The sequence below is a fragment of the Staurois parvus genome, unplaced genomic scaffold (genome assembly GCF_062004578.1).
Source record: "Staurois parvus isolate SC_StPar_1 unplaced genomic scaffold, SC_StPar_1.0 ptg000282l, whole genome shotgun sequence".
Taxonomy (NCBI): Eukaryota; Metazoa; Chordata; class Amphibia; order Anura; family Ranidae; genus Staurois; species Staurois parvus.
The window spans coordinates 12,139,410-12,158,756 of record NW_028318078.1 but is presented as its reverse complement, the minus strand read 5'-3'; the positions used below and the strand labels follow the sequence as shown (position 1 = coordinate 12,158,756).

General features: G+C 41.3%; 1 protein-coding gene across 1 annotated transcript; it reads right to left on the bottom strand.

Annotated features, from left to right (window-relative positions):
• Positions 1-5,326: 5,326 nt before the first annotated feature.
• Positions 5,327-18,802, bottom strand: LOC149458666 (thiosulfate sulfurtransferase-like). The gene is made up of 2 exons (XM_089681945.1): positions 18,071-18,802; positions 5,327-9,853 (listed from the first exon to the last, which is right to left on the bottom strand). The coding sequence occupies exons 1-2, from the start codon at positions 18,660-18,662 to the stop codon at positions 9,558-9,560; spliced, it is 888 nt and encodes a 295-aa protein (XP_089538071.1). The 5' UTR covers positions 18,663-18,802; the 3' UTR covers positions 5,327-9,557.
• Positions 18,803-19,347: the final 545 nt, after the last annotated feature.

The window sequence follows — 19,347 nt, the reverse complement described above, 5'->3', positions numbered from 1 at the left end:
AGTTTAGGTCAATTTACCATCCCTCTTTTATCCATTCCGTTTTCTTTTTAAAACGGAAGAAAAATAGGGTTTTATTCGGTAAAAAAACCCCAAAAAAATGGATGTGAAACGGAAACGGACATTAACGGATGTAAACAGATGATCAACTGTTTACATCCGCTAGTCCATAGAATGACATGGGTGTCTGTTTTTTCATCTGTCCGTCTATGGATGAATAATGGACATACAGAACGCCCGTGTGAAAGGGGCCTTACTCTGAATTACTTTCTTGATATATCGTAACAAGTGATGAGTAATAAAGACGCAGAGGACACTAAGTCTTTTGGAATGGTTCCAGTTTTTTAACAACGCTGGAATAGATCTGCTAAAATTCCTTATTATCAGGAAGAAGAAAAAACTTGCAAATTTAGACAAAGAGATTAATCTCAGAAGAGAGAAATTGACACCATTTAAGGAAAAGGACAGCTACAATATAGAATCAAATAAACTCAAAAAACATCTGGAGGGGATAGAAAAGGAACAAAGGATAAAGAAAAAGAAAAATTTCCATAGGGATTATAAGGATTATGCAGACCAAGAGGTCTTTAACTGGCAGAAACAGAAAGACCCTGTCCTGCCGAAAACCCCTACTATTAATACTCTCAAACCGATTTTTAAAAAATCTAAACCTAAGTCTTCTAATTGGTATAACAAGGAGCAATATCCTAACAGATTCCAACCTCTTCAGGACAATAATATTGGTTCTAGAGAGCTATATAGGCATCCTAATGCCCATACCAATTATGTAGGGGATAGGACCCCTACTGATTACTATACCCCTCCAAGGAAAACTAACTGGTCATGTACTCAATATAATAATTCTGACCGTCCTAACCAACATTACCACTCTAATCATAACCCCACCAACCATACCCCACGGAAATCTAAAGACAATAGGGGAAATAAGTACCCCCCCTTCTAACAATCCTCCTCAAAGGAGGAAACAAAACAATTCTCAGAGTAACTATCGGAATCATCGTCCGCACCCTCAAAAGTTTGCCCCTAAAAACTCCTATCAACCTCAACATCCCAAACAGCCTTTTTTAGAGGAGGGTCACTCAAGAAAAAGGAGAGGTTCGGGAGGGGAAGGAGAGGTGGAAGAAGGGCGAATAGACACCCCAAAAAAGAGGAAAATGTAGCAGGCAAGGGCATCTTTAACGTGAGTGATACGCATTTGACTGACAATGAACTACGCCTCCTTGATAAAGGACTTAAATATGCACTGGCAAATAAATTGAACACATTTAACACATATATGGATGTGCATAAATTTGCCAGACAATTGTCTTTGAAAAGATATTTTTTTAATAACCCAATTACAAGTAGTGCTAGTTCTAATGGGTTTGTGCATTCAAACTTACGGAATGCATCCACCTATAACCCACCACCTCAAGCGCATTCCTGTGTTAATCTTTTTAAGGATAAGGTCCTAAAAGACCTTAGAACCATCCCTGTTAAAGACTCACATAAAGGAGCAGGTGACAGCATGGCGATTAAATCCTTGCTTGAAAGAAAGGATCTGGTCATTAGACCGGCCGATAAGGGAGGAGGTGTGGTGGTTCTGAGTAAGACCCAATATATCACTGAGGTTAATAACATTCTTAGTGACAACACTACATATAGACCCTTACCACGTGATCCAATGTTAGGCTATAAAAAGGAGCTCAAGAAGATCATTACTAAAGGCTATGATCTAAACATTCTAAACAAGAAAGAAAAAGCTTTCTTGTGCCCCTCAGCACCCAAACTGCCTGTATTATATATTCTACCCAAGATGCACAAGGACCACGTCCACCCACCAGGTCGTCCGATTATTAGTGGGATCGGATCCCTCAGCTCTAAGATAGGAGAATACATAGATTGTTACCTTCAACCCTTAGTGGTGCAAACTCCGTCTTACCTTCGTGACACGAAGCAGGTGCTAAATATAGCTAGTACTTTGAGTATATCATCTAATACTTACCTTGTTACCGCAGATGTAGCATCTCTTTATACTAACATTGACCACGCTGATGGTATGGAGGCTGTGGACTTCTATCTCACTAACCATAGCACTTTACCCATGGCACAAAAGCACTTTATCCTGGAACTATTGGAATTTGCAATGGTCCACAATTATTTTTGGTTTGACCAGTCATACTACTTACAGGTTAAGGGGGCGGCAATGGGGGCCAAGTTTGCCCCCAGCTTAGCGAACCTCTTTATGTCTCGATGGGAAGAGGATCTCATTTACGCTAGAGACTGGCCGGAATTAGTTCTGTGCAAAAGGTACATTGACAATATTATTCTTCTTTGGAATGGGGAGAAAGAATCACTGAATAACTTTTTTACCACCCTCAATAACAATAAGCTTAACATCAGTCTTACGTTTACATACAGCCAATTCAAAATTAACTTTTTAGATCTTACTCTTATTAATTATAATGGTAAAATCATAACAAAATCATTTTTTAAAAGCACAGACAAGAATAGCTACATTCCAACCAGCAGTTGCCATCATCCTAACTGGTTGAGTAACATTCCGAAGGGGCAGTTCATGCGTATCCTACGCAACTGTACAAATATGGATACTTTCTTCACTCAAGCTTCAATATTGAAGAAAAGATTTTTAGAAAAGGGCTATAAGGAGAAAGCTCTAGACAATACGATAAGGATGATTGCCCAATGTGATAGAAATGACATGCTATCTAATAAACCCAGACCAATACAACCAAAGTTCTGTCCCTTTATTACAACTTTTTCTACACAGTTTAGGCAGATTGGGGGAATCAAAGAAAAACTGGAACCTTTTGAAACTGGATCCCACACTCTCTAAGATTTTGCCTGAGAAACCGGAGATTATCTTCCGGAAAGCGACAGCAATCAGGCATCAAATTGCACCCAATGTAGTGAACCCCCCAACTGGCACCACATTCTTTAATGAATTAAAAGGATTTTACCCTTGCAATAAGTGCGTTATCTGTAAATATAATGGCACTAGGAAATGCAGAATCAACACTTTTGATTCTTTCACAACTGGGAAAACATACACCATTAACCGGTTCATTTCATGCAATAGCAAATTTGTGGTATACCTCCTCCAATGTCCATGCCATAAACAATATGTAGGAAGCACGACTAGACGACTCCGTGATCGGTTAAGAGAACATGTAGCCAACATTAAGAAGGGCTACAGGGAGCATTCACTCTCTAACCACTATAGGATGTTCCACAATAATGACCCTTCCTCTCTTAAATTTGTGGGAATTGATGTGGTATCACCACATTGGAGGGGTATGAATAAAACTAGAGCCGTATCACAAACAGAAACAAAGTGGGTGTATGAATTGGACACCCTACACCCCAGGGGACACAATATTGAGATTGACGTTAATTGCTTCATAGCTAATAATTAGCATCCTGTGTACCTATTAAGACTTTTACTGACCCTATTCTTATTCGTATTCTCATTTCTTTTAAGGTCTTATTGACTTTATATTCTGGATTGACATATATCAGTTTCAACTGGGTTTTACTGCACTTTTGTGCTATTTTATTCTTTTTATATCGTCTTATTCTATATTTTATGAACCATCATTTTAGTGAATTTATTGGTGATTATTTTATATGGGGATTTCCTTTATGTATTAGAGTGTTTTTTTTAATACTTTTACCATTTATTACTGCACCTTGAGCACCTTTATATGCCTACGGACAAAATTAAAATAAAATATTATCTCCCACATTAATTCATCAATTTTGATGATAAAAACTGGAGAGGGGGTTCTTTGTCTTTATGATTACTTCCCTGGGTTGATGAACCACTATATGTGGCGTATAAGCACTTTTGTGCGCTCGCATCACTGGATGTAGCTATATCTCAGTGATTGTGTCTATATCCATGGCAAAAGAATGGTGTCTCTAAATTACCGATATGAGAATTTATCTGGTCCTCTTCTTCTGAAAATAACGGTGGGTTTTGTGCACAAGGGATGATTCCCGTCCTTTGACCAGCTGATGATGTAATCATGCAGAATAATGTTCATTTTTATTATATTTTAACCAGCTTGTAGACCTGTACACCCGGGGCACCTCCATAAGCCGTAGGTATTTTAGCATTATTCCCCTTACTAATCACCATTGTGGTGCTACATTACCTGGTAAGAGGTGGGGGGTTGTAGTATTGCAGTATGACCTATAGTTACTGCTTTAATCATCTCCCCCTTGGGATTATGAGCCGTTTACTTTGGCTCAAATGCACCTTTCAGAGCGCCCTGACAGCGATGTGGTATTCACCTGAGTTGACAGGTTTTTATCCACGGCAAAATGGCGCCCGGAAGTGCGCGCATGCGCAAACACCCGGTCTCTTCGAAAATGGCGGCGAGTTAGTGCGCATGCGTGACTCCCGTTTCTTATTATTTAAACATCTGGCATCCGTCACAGAGCTGTCAGCCTCCCCTCTGATGATGTGCCTTAGCACGAAAGGCCTTAGGAGGAACTGACAGCCTGTGACGCCTCTTTGCCGCCCAGACCACAAGGAGGTCTGGCAGCTGTTTTATTTCAGGTCACCTATCTTTTATCTATCTTCTAATTTGTGTTTTCTGCCAGTCTGCCAGTATTACTGACCTGTCCTGCACTTAGTTTGTTACTAATAAAATAAACTTGATATACTACACTATGGGCACTCTCCCATTCTTTACCCCTCATTGAGGGGTTAGCAGACAGCTTCTAGCACATGCCTTATCCTGAGGAGGGAAGCCTTCACCAAAAGGGAGCCTTCACCTGGTTATTTAATCCTGATCCTGAGGAGGCCCTATGAGTCCAGCAGATTATAGCTTGATGACACCTGTTCCGGAGACAGAACGACATCTGCAGAGTCTGATACACACATGCGCATTGCCTATGCGCGGTCGGTGAGTGCGCATTTCTGCCATTGCTTCTGGATTTTGTATAGCTGTATCTACTATATCATTATATCAATCAAAATATTTGATGAACATTTGATATCGAATTTTCATGATCAAAATTTTTTTGGGATCAAACTTTCTGCTTATCGATTTTTAGCGCTGCACTTTATATATATTTATTTAGACATGAGGCAGTTGTGATCTCCTCTAGTGCTATTAGCTGCTTATTTTTTACGAATTTCTATGAGCGCTCGCTTTATTATATATAATAAAATGACAGTAGTTGCTAGAAGAAAATCCAACCGTGGCATCCTGGGCTAAGCTCAGCTTTGATTTACTTGAAAAAAAAAAAAAAGAGAAGGACACAAAAGGCGGAGACACAATATCAAAAATCTCCAAAGTTTCTTGTTCTTGAAAACAAAACAATTTATTTTCCAGTCAAAATATACACAAGTCTATAGTTCACAAGAAATTGTTAATAAACCCTGGACCCTGCATTCACTATATCCGGTCTCCCACAGTACACACATGGAAATGCAATTATTTTAGTAAATACAAACTGCTAAATACCATTTTTCATCAGCAGTTAGAGCATAGTTACATAATTAGTCTGGATGAAAAAAGTTAAAAGTCCATCCAGTTCAACCATTAAAAAAAAAAAAAAAAGGAGCAGTCTTGTGACCTCTAACTGTGCCGAGCACTAGTTAATCTTGTAGATGGAGTTTTAATTCTCCTCTGACTGTTCTATGAGACTGCATCAGGGGCGGACTGACAACTCATGGGGCCCCCGGGCAATAGGGGATCATGGGGCCCTTGTGTCCTTGCCCAAACTCAAAAAAGCCTATGAAAAAAGGTACCAAGGGCATCTCATGGGGCCCCCTACTGACCCGGGCCCTCGGGCAGTGCCCGAGTTTCCAAATGGTCAGTCCGCCCCTGGGCTGCATTGTCATGTTTCACATGACTGTCATATGCCTTTAAATTTTTCAGTGTTTTGTCTCTGCTCCTCCCTTTCCTTTAGTTTAGCTAATGTTGCATAGATAGCCCTCCCCCTCTCCCAGAGATGCATTGCAGTAAGCCTCATGGCATGGAGCAGGAAACAGCATGTTCTTTTGACCTATGGAATGTTCATTGTTGTAAGATTCTCTCAATTTATGGAATAAACTTCACAAGATGTCATTCTCATTGAGTCACTGTGGTATCCATCAGAGGTTGAAGTTATCGCTATCTCATCACAACTGTAAGTTACAGAGATCACATTATCAATGCTTAGATTGGAGCCAACAGAACACTGATCACATGCGCCCTCAAAAAAGCAATACACACCAAACAGAGCACGTGCCACTGTTGCTCTAGCTATGGTAGATGGATTGGGGACAGTAAAAGAAGGGGAGGATTAGAGAAGACAGGATCAAACAGCCTTTTTACATATTGCAGAGGATTAACCCCTTAGCTTCCACAGTGACTATAACAAGCATGCTTTACTGCATATACAGACTGATTTTACGGTTGTGGGTTTAGTAACACTAAGCTCAACTGAGCTTCATCAAAACCAGCTAAATACATTCCAGGTATCAAAACAAGTGTTAAAAGTCTTAGCCCGGGTTCACACCGATGCAACTAGACAGTTTCAAATCGCATGACAAGTTGCACTCTATTGTCAGCAATGGAACTGTTAATATCGGTGCAACACTGACCCTGTCGGAGTTGCACCGATTTTGAATGTAGTCCCTACACTACTTTTTGCTTTGTTTTTTTTTTTCAATTAGATTTTTATTGGAGGAACGAAAGTCATGTTTAACATATTATACATATTTGACAGACAAAAAAAAAAAGAAAAAAACATTTGTATGCTACACAATAGCTTAGGTCAGCATGCATTTGGTACAGATATTCTTGCACAGGAGCAGAAATATATTTTGTAGGGGTTTAGCAAAATGGACTGAAAGGTCTTCTGCATACCACAACAGGAATATGGCGAGAGATAAAAAAAAAGGGAAAAGCCAGGAGCTCAGTACAAAGCAAAGCAAATCAGGTAAAGAAGAAAAAAAGGCAATGAGGGAGGGAGTATGAAAAGGTATATGGGTAGGGGAGGGATAAAGGGAGGGGGGCGGGGGTTATCACTGGCTGTGGATAAGGCAACTCTGTTATCATGAAAGGCAAGTTCATTGTTTGCACAATGCAGGAAGTCGATTTAAAAAGAAACCATGGTCTCCACAACGCCTCGTATTAACTGGTGTGTTCTGTGGCAGTCATCACAGTTTCTTCCGTATTACTAATGTATTCTACTGAAAGTAACCATTCAGGGATGGGGGGTACACGTGTCGTTTTTCAAAGTCTAGGAATAAGAACTTTGGCGGCAGTCAGTAAGGGGTTTATTTACTAAAGCTGGAGAGTCCAAAATCAGACTCCCTTCTGCATAGAAACCAATCAGCTTCCATGTTTCATTGCCAAAGCTTCATTGAACAAGCTGAGGTTAGAAGCTGATTGGTTTCTATGCGGAAGGGAGTCTGATTTTGGACTCTCCAGCTTTAGTAAATAAACCCCTAAGTGTCTTACCAGGGATTTCTTGTATTGACTAAGCGGAAAAGTGGAAATGTGTAATAAACAGCATTCTGGTGCGAGTTGCAATTTTGTTTCTGTGATTTGTCTAATCAAACCGCAAACTTCTTTCCAAAAGGTGTCCAGCAACCGACATTCCCACCATATGTGCATCATTGTGCCCCTTTCTTGTTCACATCACCAACAAAGATCTGCAGTAGAGAGGAACCAAGTATGCAATCGGACTGGGGTGGCATACCAATTGGTTAAGAGTTTATATGAGTTTCTTGGAAACTGGTACCAATTGAGCATTTGTGGGCATGTGTGCATGTTGTACATGTCATCTTAAAAGCCCTTTCCCAACTCCTGCAGGAGCCCAGCGCTGCATCCACCTCAAAGGACTGCCTGCACTACTCTTTGTGATTTAATTTGCGACTTGCATAGACATCTGTGCATGGAGTCACACAGACGTCTTCCAAGTTGCACTGACATGTGACTTTGAAATCATGTGACTTCAAGTGAAGTTGCATAATTTTAAAGTCAGATCTGGAGTCAACCTGCTAGCATGCTGCAGAGAAAGACCCTTGTTCTCTGTGATGAAGCAGTGGTCACCCTGCAGAGTTCTGGCACCCCCTGCTGAGCTGAAGCTAGAGTATTCCAAATTAGCAGGAAGCATGATCTTTGCTGACTGGAGATCAATAGGTTGGACTCCGCAGAGCGAGTGTGTTGGGACTCCGCAGAGAGACCACTGTTCCACACAGATAGCAATGGCCCTTCTCTGCAGCATGCTGGCATAGGACAGGCTTTTCGACTCAAGCTGTGGCCGCTTTCTAAAGAAAACAAAAATTGTAAGACTTTGCACACCTTTTGTTTTGATACACCTGTATACACCTATTTAGCTGATTTACACTGAAAATTTACTTTGGCTTTAAAGGACAGCTGCTTCTTTGTGTCAAAAGTTTCCAGTCACCCCATTCAACCTCAACTTCCAGAACATACATAGATGCAGATATATTGAAAGGTACTGTACCATAGAATTACCTCCACTGGACTGCCCTGTTTAGTGTGGTTGTCTCTGCATGAACATCATATACTTAAAAGCGGAGTTCCAGGCTCCTCGGCACTTTTCTACAAAAAGCACCTGCATTATTCTCTTCAGTTGCAATATATAATTAGGACAGTGTTCTAAGTGTTTGTCGTTTGCTTACTTGTGAATGTGACATTTCTCTGCAGGATCCCAGCAGGCAGCGGCCATTACTAGTGTGGGAATCTGAAGCAACCTGCTACTTTCTTCTGGATTCGGTGTAGCTGGATACCCAGCATGCACCTCCTGATCTCACACTTGCATTGTACAGACACGGCACGGCACACTGTGTTTGTAGGTAACCATAACAATGGCGTCGGCGGAAGATCCAGCCCTGTTATGGCAACCTGACAATCATTCCTCCCAATAGCGTCACTTCCGGTCAAGAAATACCGCAAGACTTCACCATTAGGCTTCCCAAAGACACCTGGGAAAACCAATACCGATATCCCAAGAGTCCTAGGGAATCGCCTAATGATGAAATCGGCTATGCGGCCGGACCAGAAGTGCAGGATATCGACAGCATTGGACAATGGGTGGGCATTGTGTGGCAAGGATCATGAAAAAAATGGGTGGAATTGCGCTTTAAGCCCTGGTTCACATATATACAAACTGGATGCATTTTGAATCATATCATGACACTTGGACCAAACGCAGTGCATTTTTAAAAAGTCAGGTACGATTTTCAGTCCGGTTCAGGTGCGATTTCGAGTGTCATGCACTTTAAAAATACGCACCTGAACTGCTGAACGAAACCGCACCGGACTCCTTAGAAAAATCACACTGAAACCGGATCCGCACATATGTGAACCCGGTCTTAAACATGACCAAGCAATTTTGGCTTAGTAAAAAACAAGCTAATTGATTTAGCTTGACGTAGCAAAGAGCCCTAAACCTCCACCAAAGGTTAAAAAGTATCACTTGACCCCTCTGCAGCTGGCCATCCCTTTGTTACACAGCTTCTAGTGATCAAAACACTGCTATGTTACCATAGACGGACAGTCTCCAAGCTATTTGTCATTTTTCCAGACAGTGTTTTTTTGTTCTGGCTTGGCCCGATGGAACCATTCATACCAAGACCCATTATAGATGGCAGTATCTTCCTTGCCCAGAATGTAGGAAGCTAAGGCCAGCTGACAGGCTGTTACACCACGCCGACAAGTAATTGTCAGGGGCTTCTTCAGATCTATTCCTTTATCTTGAAAAAGACATTGCATCTCTTCAGGTGACTTCTCAAATCCTTCTTCTGTCAAAAAACTGGTGAACGGGAGGTTTAAGGAGCCAGGGATGTGTCCAGGGAATATTTCTGTAAATTCAACGAAAAAGATTAATAGAAACATGTGAACAAAATGATATAAACTACAATCAAATAGTCTTATCCTAAATACATTTTTTTATTTACGTTGGTACATGGACCATCATAGGCTAAATCGACCACAATTCTTTTAATATAAGAACTGCATTTTGTAATAGAACTAGTATTTCACAATGCCTCCAATTCTATGCTGTGGTCTCAGCCAAGGACAATATTGCTGCAATAAAATGGTATTAAACCCAAAAGCAAACATTTAATATATTGCAGCTTACCATTTCTTAGATGAGATGACTCATTTTCTTTATTAGGCTTTCTTTCTTCTATTTTAACCTGGTAATCCAGCCAATAAGTTTGTTGTTCTTCAAAAGAACAAGCTCCCTTCCAAATGTATCAGTTTACAGGGGTCAGACAAACCATTGGCAGGGGTGCTTACAATAATAAGTTTTATATTTTTTAGGTAAAATCCTTATCCCAAAAAGGAAAGAAAAAAACAGTTTTCTACAACTGCTTATAAAGTATTAGCTGAAGTTTGGCTTCAATTTGTTAGTGTGTTTAAATCTGCTAGTACATCTAACACACCCCCTCCTCCCAGACTGGCAATGCTGCTGTCCAAATGTGCCCTCTGTGCTCCTTCATCCAGAGTGAAGGCAATCTAATACAGCAGGTGTGTCACTGGCTGGATCACCAGGTTGAAACAGGAGGAAATCCTAAAAACTAAAAACTAAATGCAGCCAACATACTGTATCTAATGATTGGTAAGCTGCAACATATTACATTCTTGGTTTAGGGTTTAATACCACTTTAGGCTGAAAGTAAACCTGTTCCCATTTTTTGAAATAAAAACCATTACTAAATTTCTAATCAGGGCTTTTTTCAGCGGAAATGTGGGGGAATACAGTTCTACTAGCTTGCACTGCACTGACTGTATTGTATGTAGTGGCAAAGGGCACTGGGGTGTGCTGCAGAGTCTATTGATGATGGCTGCTGGAGGATCTATGGTCTCTGAAGGGATCTATTTTTGTCGAGGGGGGGGTCTACTGCGGCTAAAGAGGCCTGATGGTGGGGGATCCATTGTTGCTGTGGGTCAATTATTGTTGAGAGTGTTCTATTGTTTAGGGAGGGGTCTAGTGATACTGGCTGCAAGGAAATCTGTTGTTTCTGCCAAAAAGGTCTATTGTTTGAGGGGATATTTTGTTACGTGTGGTCCATTATTGCTGGGGGGTATATTGTTGCTAGCTGCCGGATATCTATTTTATTGATTTTCTTGTTCTCATTAGCAATTTCCACACAAATTACTTAGAACCACTAAATATTTGGTTCTATATTCTCTAAAAGGGGTGGTGTTGGGAGGTGGGTAGGGGGTGGAACCAAGGAACATTGCTCAGAGGTGGGTAGGGGGCGAAGACAAGGGGTGACTTGGAAAGGGGGAATCTCTGCACCTATTCTCTGAGAAAAAAAAACAAAAAACCCTGTTTCAAGCAATGGCTACTCTCCTTCAGCTAGAACTGAGAGAGGCCCACCTGTTTTTCAAATTGCCATCTCCAGCCACCTTGGAAATGACTACCCATTAAGCATCCTTATGTCAACATCAACACTGGAAGTGACACCTTATGGGTGAAAAACACAGACATAGCCATCTTGAAAAAGGAAGACTGCCTACAAAAGACACAGAACAGGATAAACACCCAAAGAAAGGAAGGTAAAAAGAAAGAAAAAAAAAAGGTTCTTCTATCTAAAAGCTACTTAGAGCAGGAAATTCCATTTAAGTACAATGGTAAAACCCCATCACCAGAGGTGCACCAATCCAGGAAGACTAACCTCCCCACAAGATGTCCTACCCACCAGGAGAGATTGAACCTCGGTAGGTAGGGTATAATGGTTGGGAGGAAAACCAGAAATACATGTAAGGAAACAAAGTAGATAAAAAAATAACTAGAAAAATAAAAACTTGGAGCTAGGAGAAAAACAGAACACTGAAGGATACCTGTTTTGAATTTATAGACTAGTTAGGTGGTCCTACAGTTGCCAGGAGGGCAAATCTGGCCCAAGGTATTCTGACATGAGTTTTATAACAGAAATTCCATTGTAAAGCACTTTTTTACCTTTAAATAGAGTAAGGTTTTAATTATGCTGGTAGCGTTGGCTGTGTAAAGTCGTATTAAAAACGTGCGTTTTTCAGTATTCTTGCATTAGCATTTAGCCGCGTTTGGTTTAACACACACACAAAATGTCACTCAAAAAAAAAGGAAAAAAGTAAAATGCCGATTTACCGCGTTTTACAGTGTTAGAGCGTTTTTACAGCTTAAAAACATCTCTAGAAACCTACTAGTTTTGGGGGTTTTTTCCAGCCAAAAAACACTGATTAAAGCCTATGTGTGCATGGACACATAGGAGAACATGCTGGGGAGTTTACTGGCTGTAGAAAAAAAAAAAAAAACCCCAAAAACAGCAGCTGTAAAATTGCCCAGTGTGCATGAGGACTAATAGTTCTGGCGGTATGCACAACAGGATGCGCGGAGATCTGTGCAGGTGCATGCAGCCAGCTGCCTGTCATTGATTTCAATCAGCCTGCTTGCATGTACCTGCATGAAATACCTGTGCATCCTGGATGGCTGAAGACTGCCCTTTGCATGGGGGTATGGACCAGTACAGTGAATGAGGCCTAAGAGACACAGGAAAAAAAAGTGTTCTCTATATTTTGTCTCTGCTCCTCCATTTCCTTTGGTTTAGTTAATGCTGTATAGATAGCCCACCCCTTTTCCCAGAAATGCATTGCAGCTTCTAGCCTCATGTCATGAAGCAGGTCACATTATGATCTTTTGACCTATCAGATGTTCATTGTTGTAAGATTCTCTCAGTTTATGGAATAAACATCACAAAATCTACAAGATGTCTTCTGTATTGAGTCACTGCCTATGATATTCAACTAAGATTGGAGTTATCGCTATCTCATTACAACTGTAAGTTACAGAGATCACACTTTCAATGCTTAGATTGGAGAGACAGAACAGGGTACATTTCACTATGTACTATGAAGCAGCTCATAAGTACACCACATAATACAGTAAAAAAAAAAAAAAAAAAAAAAAACCACACACAACACACACATTCACTCAGCAGTATGATGCCTAACAAGCTAAGCAGAGCAAAGTTCCCCTAACCATCACATCAAGCATGTTTCCACTTACCCCATAAGCAGTTGAGGACCCTAAGGTACCAATGGTGCAATGTTAGATGTGCAGTGCCCGATTTAGACCCCTGCCCCACTTGTCCTGCATTGCGCCACAACAAAAAGTAAAAGGGTTCAAAACATTTTACCAAGCAAGGGGTGTGATGGAGGAAATCAAGGAGGGATACGGGAAGAGAAAGAGTTTACAGGCCTGAAGCTTTATTGAAGGATAGAGACACACGAGGCTTCATGTACATGAGCTTACCCTGTCCGCCGGCCACTGAAAACTGCAAACCGCACAGAAACGCGGTACCGCAGTTTTGCGTTGTTTCTATCCTGAACGTGATTCTTCCGCGTTCAGGAGAGGGATGATTAACCACACCTAACTGCTGCAGCTCCTAAACTCTGCTAAAAGCTTTATGTGTACATGGACATACTGTATAGGCTTTTATGGAGTTGAGTTTAGGAACTTCTCATATATCCTCTTCCACCTTAACTGCACTGCATATCGGCAGCACAGTGGCTAAGTGGTTAACACTTCCGCCTGGTAGTACTAGGGTCGTTGGTTCGAATCCCAACCACAGCACCACCTGCCTGGAGTTTGCATGTTCTCCCTGTGCGGGTTTCCTCTGGGTACTCCGGTTTCCTCCCACACTCCAAAGACATGCTGGTAGGTTAATTCGCTCTTGTCTAAATTGGCCCTAGTATGTGTATGTATGAATGTGAGTTAGGGACTTTAGATTATACACCCCTTGAGGGTTAGGGACTGATGTGAATGTACAATATATATGTAAAGCGCTACGTAAATTGATGGTGCTATATAAGTACCTGTAATAAATATGAGCACCTCAATCCAAAAATGTAATTTCATTCATTTTTAATATTTAATGCAAACTCACCCATCTATCCATGTCTCTATGCTTTAATTTTGAAATCATTTGAAAAGCCTCCCTGGTATTTCTGGCAGTGGACATTTTGAGTAAGGGCAGATGAATTGTGTATCATTTACTTCCTGGAATCCATCTGCCCATAGCTCAGGCATAGGCTGAGCCAAGAAACCTCCCTCCCCTCTGAAGACTGTTGAGATGTATGACATCATTTGCCTAGGCATGGAAACCAGGAAGTAACTGAATAAATGTAAAAGAAAAAAAAGTTTAAAACACAAGTAAATCTGAGAAACTTTCCTAACTGTTTACTATTGCTAGCAGCATACGGATTAAAAATAGTCCATGTTGACTGAGAGAGCGAGGTTCTGCTTTAAAGTCCATAAGGTAATAGTTTTGGAGTAGAATATAGACCAGACTACGAGAGTCCTCATTGACATCCTCTCCCTCTTGTGGATGAGGAGCTTCCTGGAGCACCACAAAACACTACACCATCCCTCAGGTGCCATCAATCTCTTCTTATGCAAATGCCCACAAAATAGTCATTGCAGCACCCCAAAGTAGGTGATGGCTGTCTGTGGTACAAAGACTTTGAGCTCTTGTTCCATGGCCCTTGACAGATTCTGAGCAAAGGGGCACTGCCAGAAGGTCTGCAAAGCAGTTTCCTCATAGATTATGCAAAAGTGGCAGCACCTGTTTCTGCTTACGTTTCTGGCATGGATGATGTCCCCAAAGGCAATCCTGAGACTGCCATCCATGCCAGATCTTTGTGCCTGTTGGTGATTCTATTAGACATCTGCTCCGAATGGACAGTAATAAATGTCAACAAATCCCAAAAAAAAATAAAAAAAATTAATGAATGCATTTGTTTCATTGAGATGGCGTTGCATGTTGCAATAGTAGTTCTGGCCCATAGCGAAAAATGAATGCTTTCGATAATGTGAATTTAGAACACGAATTGATTTGAATTTTGTTCCATTCGTTAATTTGGATGCACATGAACCCAGTCAATATTGTCCAATCAGCTTATGCCATTTTTCTTGGTGGGTTGGACTGGCATCCAAATATATTGAATCCATCAGATTCAAATCTGAAAATCTGACCATTTCGATAATATATTGAATATATAACAATTTTCCAGGAAAACTGCTAAATTTTTCATATCCACTTAGACTATACGTAATGCATGCTGAAGAATTCTGAAAACTCATCGGGTCAACATAACGAATATGACAAAAACGAAATTCTTCAATGAACGTATGCATTCAAACGAAATAAAAAATTTCTGGTGTGCACACGTTTAGTCTATTCCTCCACACTGCCTTGCAAGTGGCTTGAGGTAGGCCCAGAACATACTCCACACTGTCCTTGTCTCTAATCAACTTGTAGACAGTCTTTGATTTCCACAAATCAAGCTTGCTCCATGACAGCCAATCACAGTGGTCATGTGAATGGTCAGTTCTTCCCACCTTGTGGCTGTAAAGACCCAGTTAAAGGAGCATCTGGGCTGGGTGGGAAAGGGTTAAAGGAAAAGTGTTGAATACGCAAAATAAATATTCTGAATCACAAGGAAGGATGAACATTAGTCCCTCTATCAGGTATTTGCTTTGCTTTTACAAAGGGTGTGCAGTTCTGAGGGCTAAAACTGCTTTAGATTGTAGTTGCTCACAAAAATTCACACTATGCAAACATCATTTAACCCATACTTCTCTTTGATTCTCTTCTTTTCCTTTTTTTCTCTTTATTTACTTACAAGGACTTTACCTAAAGCTGAGCTCCAGGCTCCTCTAAAAAAAATGTAACTTTTATTAAAAGGGATCCAGCAATGTCCTCACCCAAGCTGATATTTCAATCAGCTTCGGTTGCCGGCAACTTAAGCAAGGGAAACCATTTCCTACTGTGCATGCATGAAGCACGTTGTACTTTGTGAATGGTCCCACAGTCTTCTGGGACCTGTGAAGTGTCCCAGAAGGCTGCGGGGGGGAGAACTTCTGGCCCAGTTGCCCCAGCGTATCTTACCAAAAGTGGGAGTAGATACTTGTCAAAACCAGGTAACCCCACAAAAAAGTGTCAAATGTGGAAGTGGAGGGGCAAGGATGCAAGCAAGCAGAACTTCCTATTTTGGGTTGAGTTCCAGTTTAAATACAATGCATTGAAAAAGTATTCATAACCCGTGAAATTTTCCACATTTGTCATGTTACAACCAAAAATGTAAAATGTATTTTATTGGGATTTTGGTGTCCTTTTATGAAACGGATATCAGCGGCGATCCTAAGGATCATTGCTGATCTCCGATCATTAGTGGTTTAGGAAACAGATGATCAGTGGAGAACATGTTCTCCTCTGATCATCTCAGCACACAGACGGCCAGTGTATGAAGGAGCAATGTCAGCCCTTCACTGGCGATCCAGCCCAGAGGTGGAGAATCAGGGGAACTGCAAACGAAGCAGTGATAATTTACCGCTGCTTAGTAAACGGTGTTTGACTGATCTCTTACTAGAATCTTGCGAGATTGCAGTAAAAGCAGCATTTTCTAGCGTGAGAAGCGTTTGTAGATCGCTTCTCTCCTCATTCGGAGAAGCGATCTATGCCGCTGCATAAAAAGGCATTCAGAGGAGAACTGTTTCCTCTGAGGATGCCAGAGAACCGAGCAGCGGTCATTTACCGCTGCATGATAAAAGGACACCTTTATGTGATAGAGCAACACAAAGTGGCACATAATTGTGAACTGTAAGGAAAATGATAAATGGGTTTCAAAATTTTTTACAAATAAATATTACAGTACGCATGTGATTTTTCAAGCATCCCCGACCTGCGCATATTTGAACCTAGGCGTAGTGCCTAGCAAAGAGGTTGCAGGAGATCAGCAGCACTGGATTGGAAAAAGGGATGGTTAGAGGGGACTCTGGAGAATAGTACAGTATTTTCTAAAAGAACAAAAACATGGCCTTTGTTTTAATATACAGTGCTTGGGAAAACTTGCAATGCAATCCAGTTAGGGTTTAGATCTACTTTAACACATAGGGCTTGTTTCACACATCTGCAATAGATAAATGCCATTCACTGCTATGGCACAAAGAAAACAATTGTTTTCTATGTGCCCTGTTCCCACTGCAGTGCAGAGTGGAGATGCATTGTAGGGAGCTGCAGTAACTGCAGTGCACAGGTAGGCATGTAATGTCACTGCACAGCAGCACAACATACCGTGCTGTGCAGAGACATTAATTTGTGCAATTCAAATTGGTTTATATAAAGAAACATTTAAATAAACACAGTGTGATCACTGTGGCTTACAGTAGCCAAGCACTGACAGCTGCCTACATGCTATAATGGATCATTTAGTGTGTTGTCAGAGTGAACAGGCCCTTAAAGTAAATCTAAAACACTTTTTTTTTCCATTTCGGATGAGAGTGTCCCATTTGGGAGATTTTTCTTCACTTCCTGTCCCATAGACAAAACAGGAAGTGAGATGAAATCCCTCCAAAATGAGGGAATCCCTTGTTGCCACCAGGGTCACCATAACTAGTGTCCCCTTAAGAAGATTTCCTTTCTATTCCTGCTTTGGTAATGACCCAAATCAGTTTTTTGGGGTTTTTTGGAGGGGGTAAAATATTGGACAAATAGAGAGGATGAACCTCTCTAACAGGGGTATAGAAAGAAAAGAACCTTATAGGTGTTTGAATTCCTCTCCACTCTATCTAAAACTAGAAAAAAAGTTTTACCTTTAGCCTGGGTTCATACTGCTGTGATGTGGAGTTCACACTGGTTTCTGTGCAAATTCCACATGCAACATAATCGCTCCCCGTTCATGCAAACCACTGCAGGTATGTATGTTAACAAAACCCCGAAATTGGTTTGCAAAGGCGGTGCGGTGTGCAGAATCGGATCAAATGGGTGTGAATACCCATGTGATCCGATTCTAGTGCGGCCAAAAAATAAAAAAAAGGGTCCTGCACTATTTTGATGCGGTGCAATCTGAGCCATACAAAATATATGGCTCAAATTGCACCGCACAGAATTCACATGCGATTTGCACAGGAATGCAGTACAGTTCATGTGCGAATCACATGCAATATACCGCACCGCAGAAGTGTGAACCCAGGCTTAGTTATACTTTAGACGTCGACAAAAATTGCATAGCCCAAGCCACCTTACCTTCTCCTGGTTCAGGTTCTGTCCCAGTGTATCGTCCTTCAGAACGTGAGTCCACCAGCTGGAACTCTTTGCTGTCTAGATTTCTTTGGACGTCTTCGAATGTCTTTACCAGGGAAGAATTTAGCACAGCTTTATAAGTCTCTGGCTGGTGTTGTATTACTTTGGATGTTACTGGATGTCCCTGCTTCTCCCAGTTCCTGAACCCTCCATTCAGAACAAACACCTTTTGATGACCAAAGACCTTAAACATCCACCAGATCCTTGCTGCATAGTAAGTGCCCACTTGATCAGCATCGTACACCACAACGTGGCTAGCATTATTGATGCCAAGGTTGCCCACATATTTGGCGAAGGCAGATTCATTGGGTAGCATCATTTCATAGGGAGACGTCTGGTCCTTACATTCGTCTATATCAAAGTATAATGCTCCTGGTATGTGCTTTTCTACATACTCCTTACGTCCATTCCTAATTGGTGGGTAGTAGAACGATGCATCCAGTACACGCAGAGCTGGGCCTGGTTGACCTGATTTCAGGGCTCCAGCTAGCCAGTTTATTGACACCAGAGCCCGGGAGAGAAGTTGCTGGGACATGCTGGCAGACCTGCGTAGACAGCCGTGCGTTGCGTGCTTTTCAAAGCAAGCAGATTATAAGGAGAGGCCAGTGGTGCTACTTCTGGATGACTTCCAATGGGCGGAAACTCTACTTGTTCTTTTTTAACTCCTCTAACTGCTGGAGAAAACAGCAGCCATTTGTCTCAACTGGTCGGAATTGAGAAATAATGTCACGTGACAATACAAGTACAATTTTTTTTTTTTATTGTTCAACTGTTAGAAGTACATAACACTGGTACACATATAGGGCTCATGTGTCTGCAGCTGATAAACTCACATTCAGGAGCTTTTCTGTGTTTTTTTCAGCAGCCCCTGAACTCTCCCTAATGTTTTCCTATGTGTCCATGTACACATCGTCGTTTACAGGCAGTTGAGTTTACAGTCGTTTTTATTAACCCAGCTAAATTGCGTTCAGGAGTAGATTTTACCAGCGTTCCAAACGCTTGTAAACGCGTTGTGGCAGTTCTGGGCACTGTCACTGTGAGAATCAAGGTTATATCCCGGGATTCTCAACTAAACAGGTTGAGGGGCTCCAGAGGGTTTATTTAATGCAGAGGAAACTGGCTTTTCAGTTTCCTCATTTGTTTGTAAAGTCCGTTTTGGGATCTGGAGCCTGGAAATTTCAAAGTGATCTGGGAGGGATGAAATCTCCAATCCTGGGTCC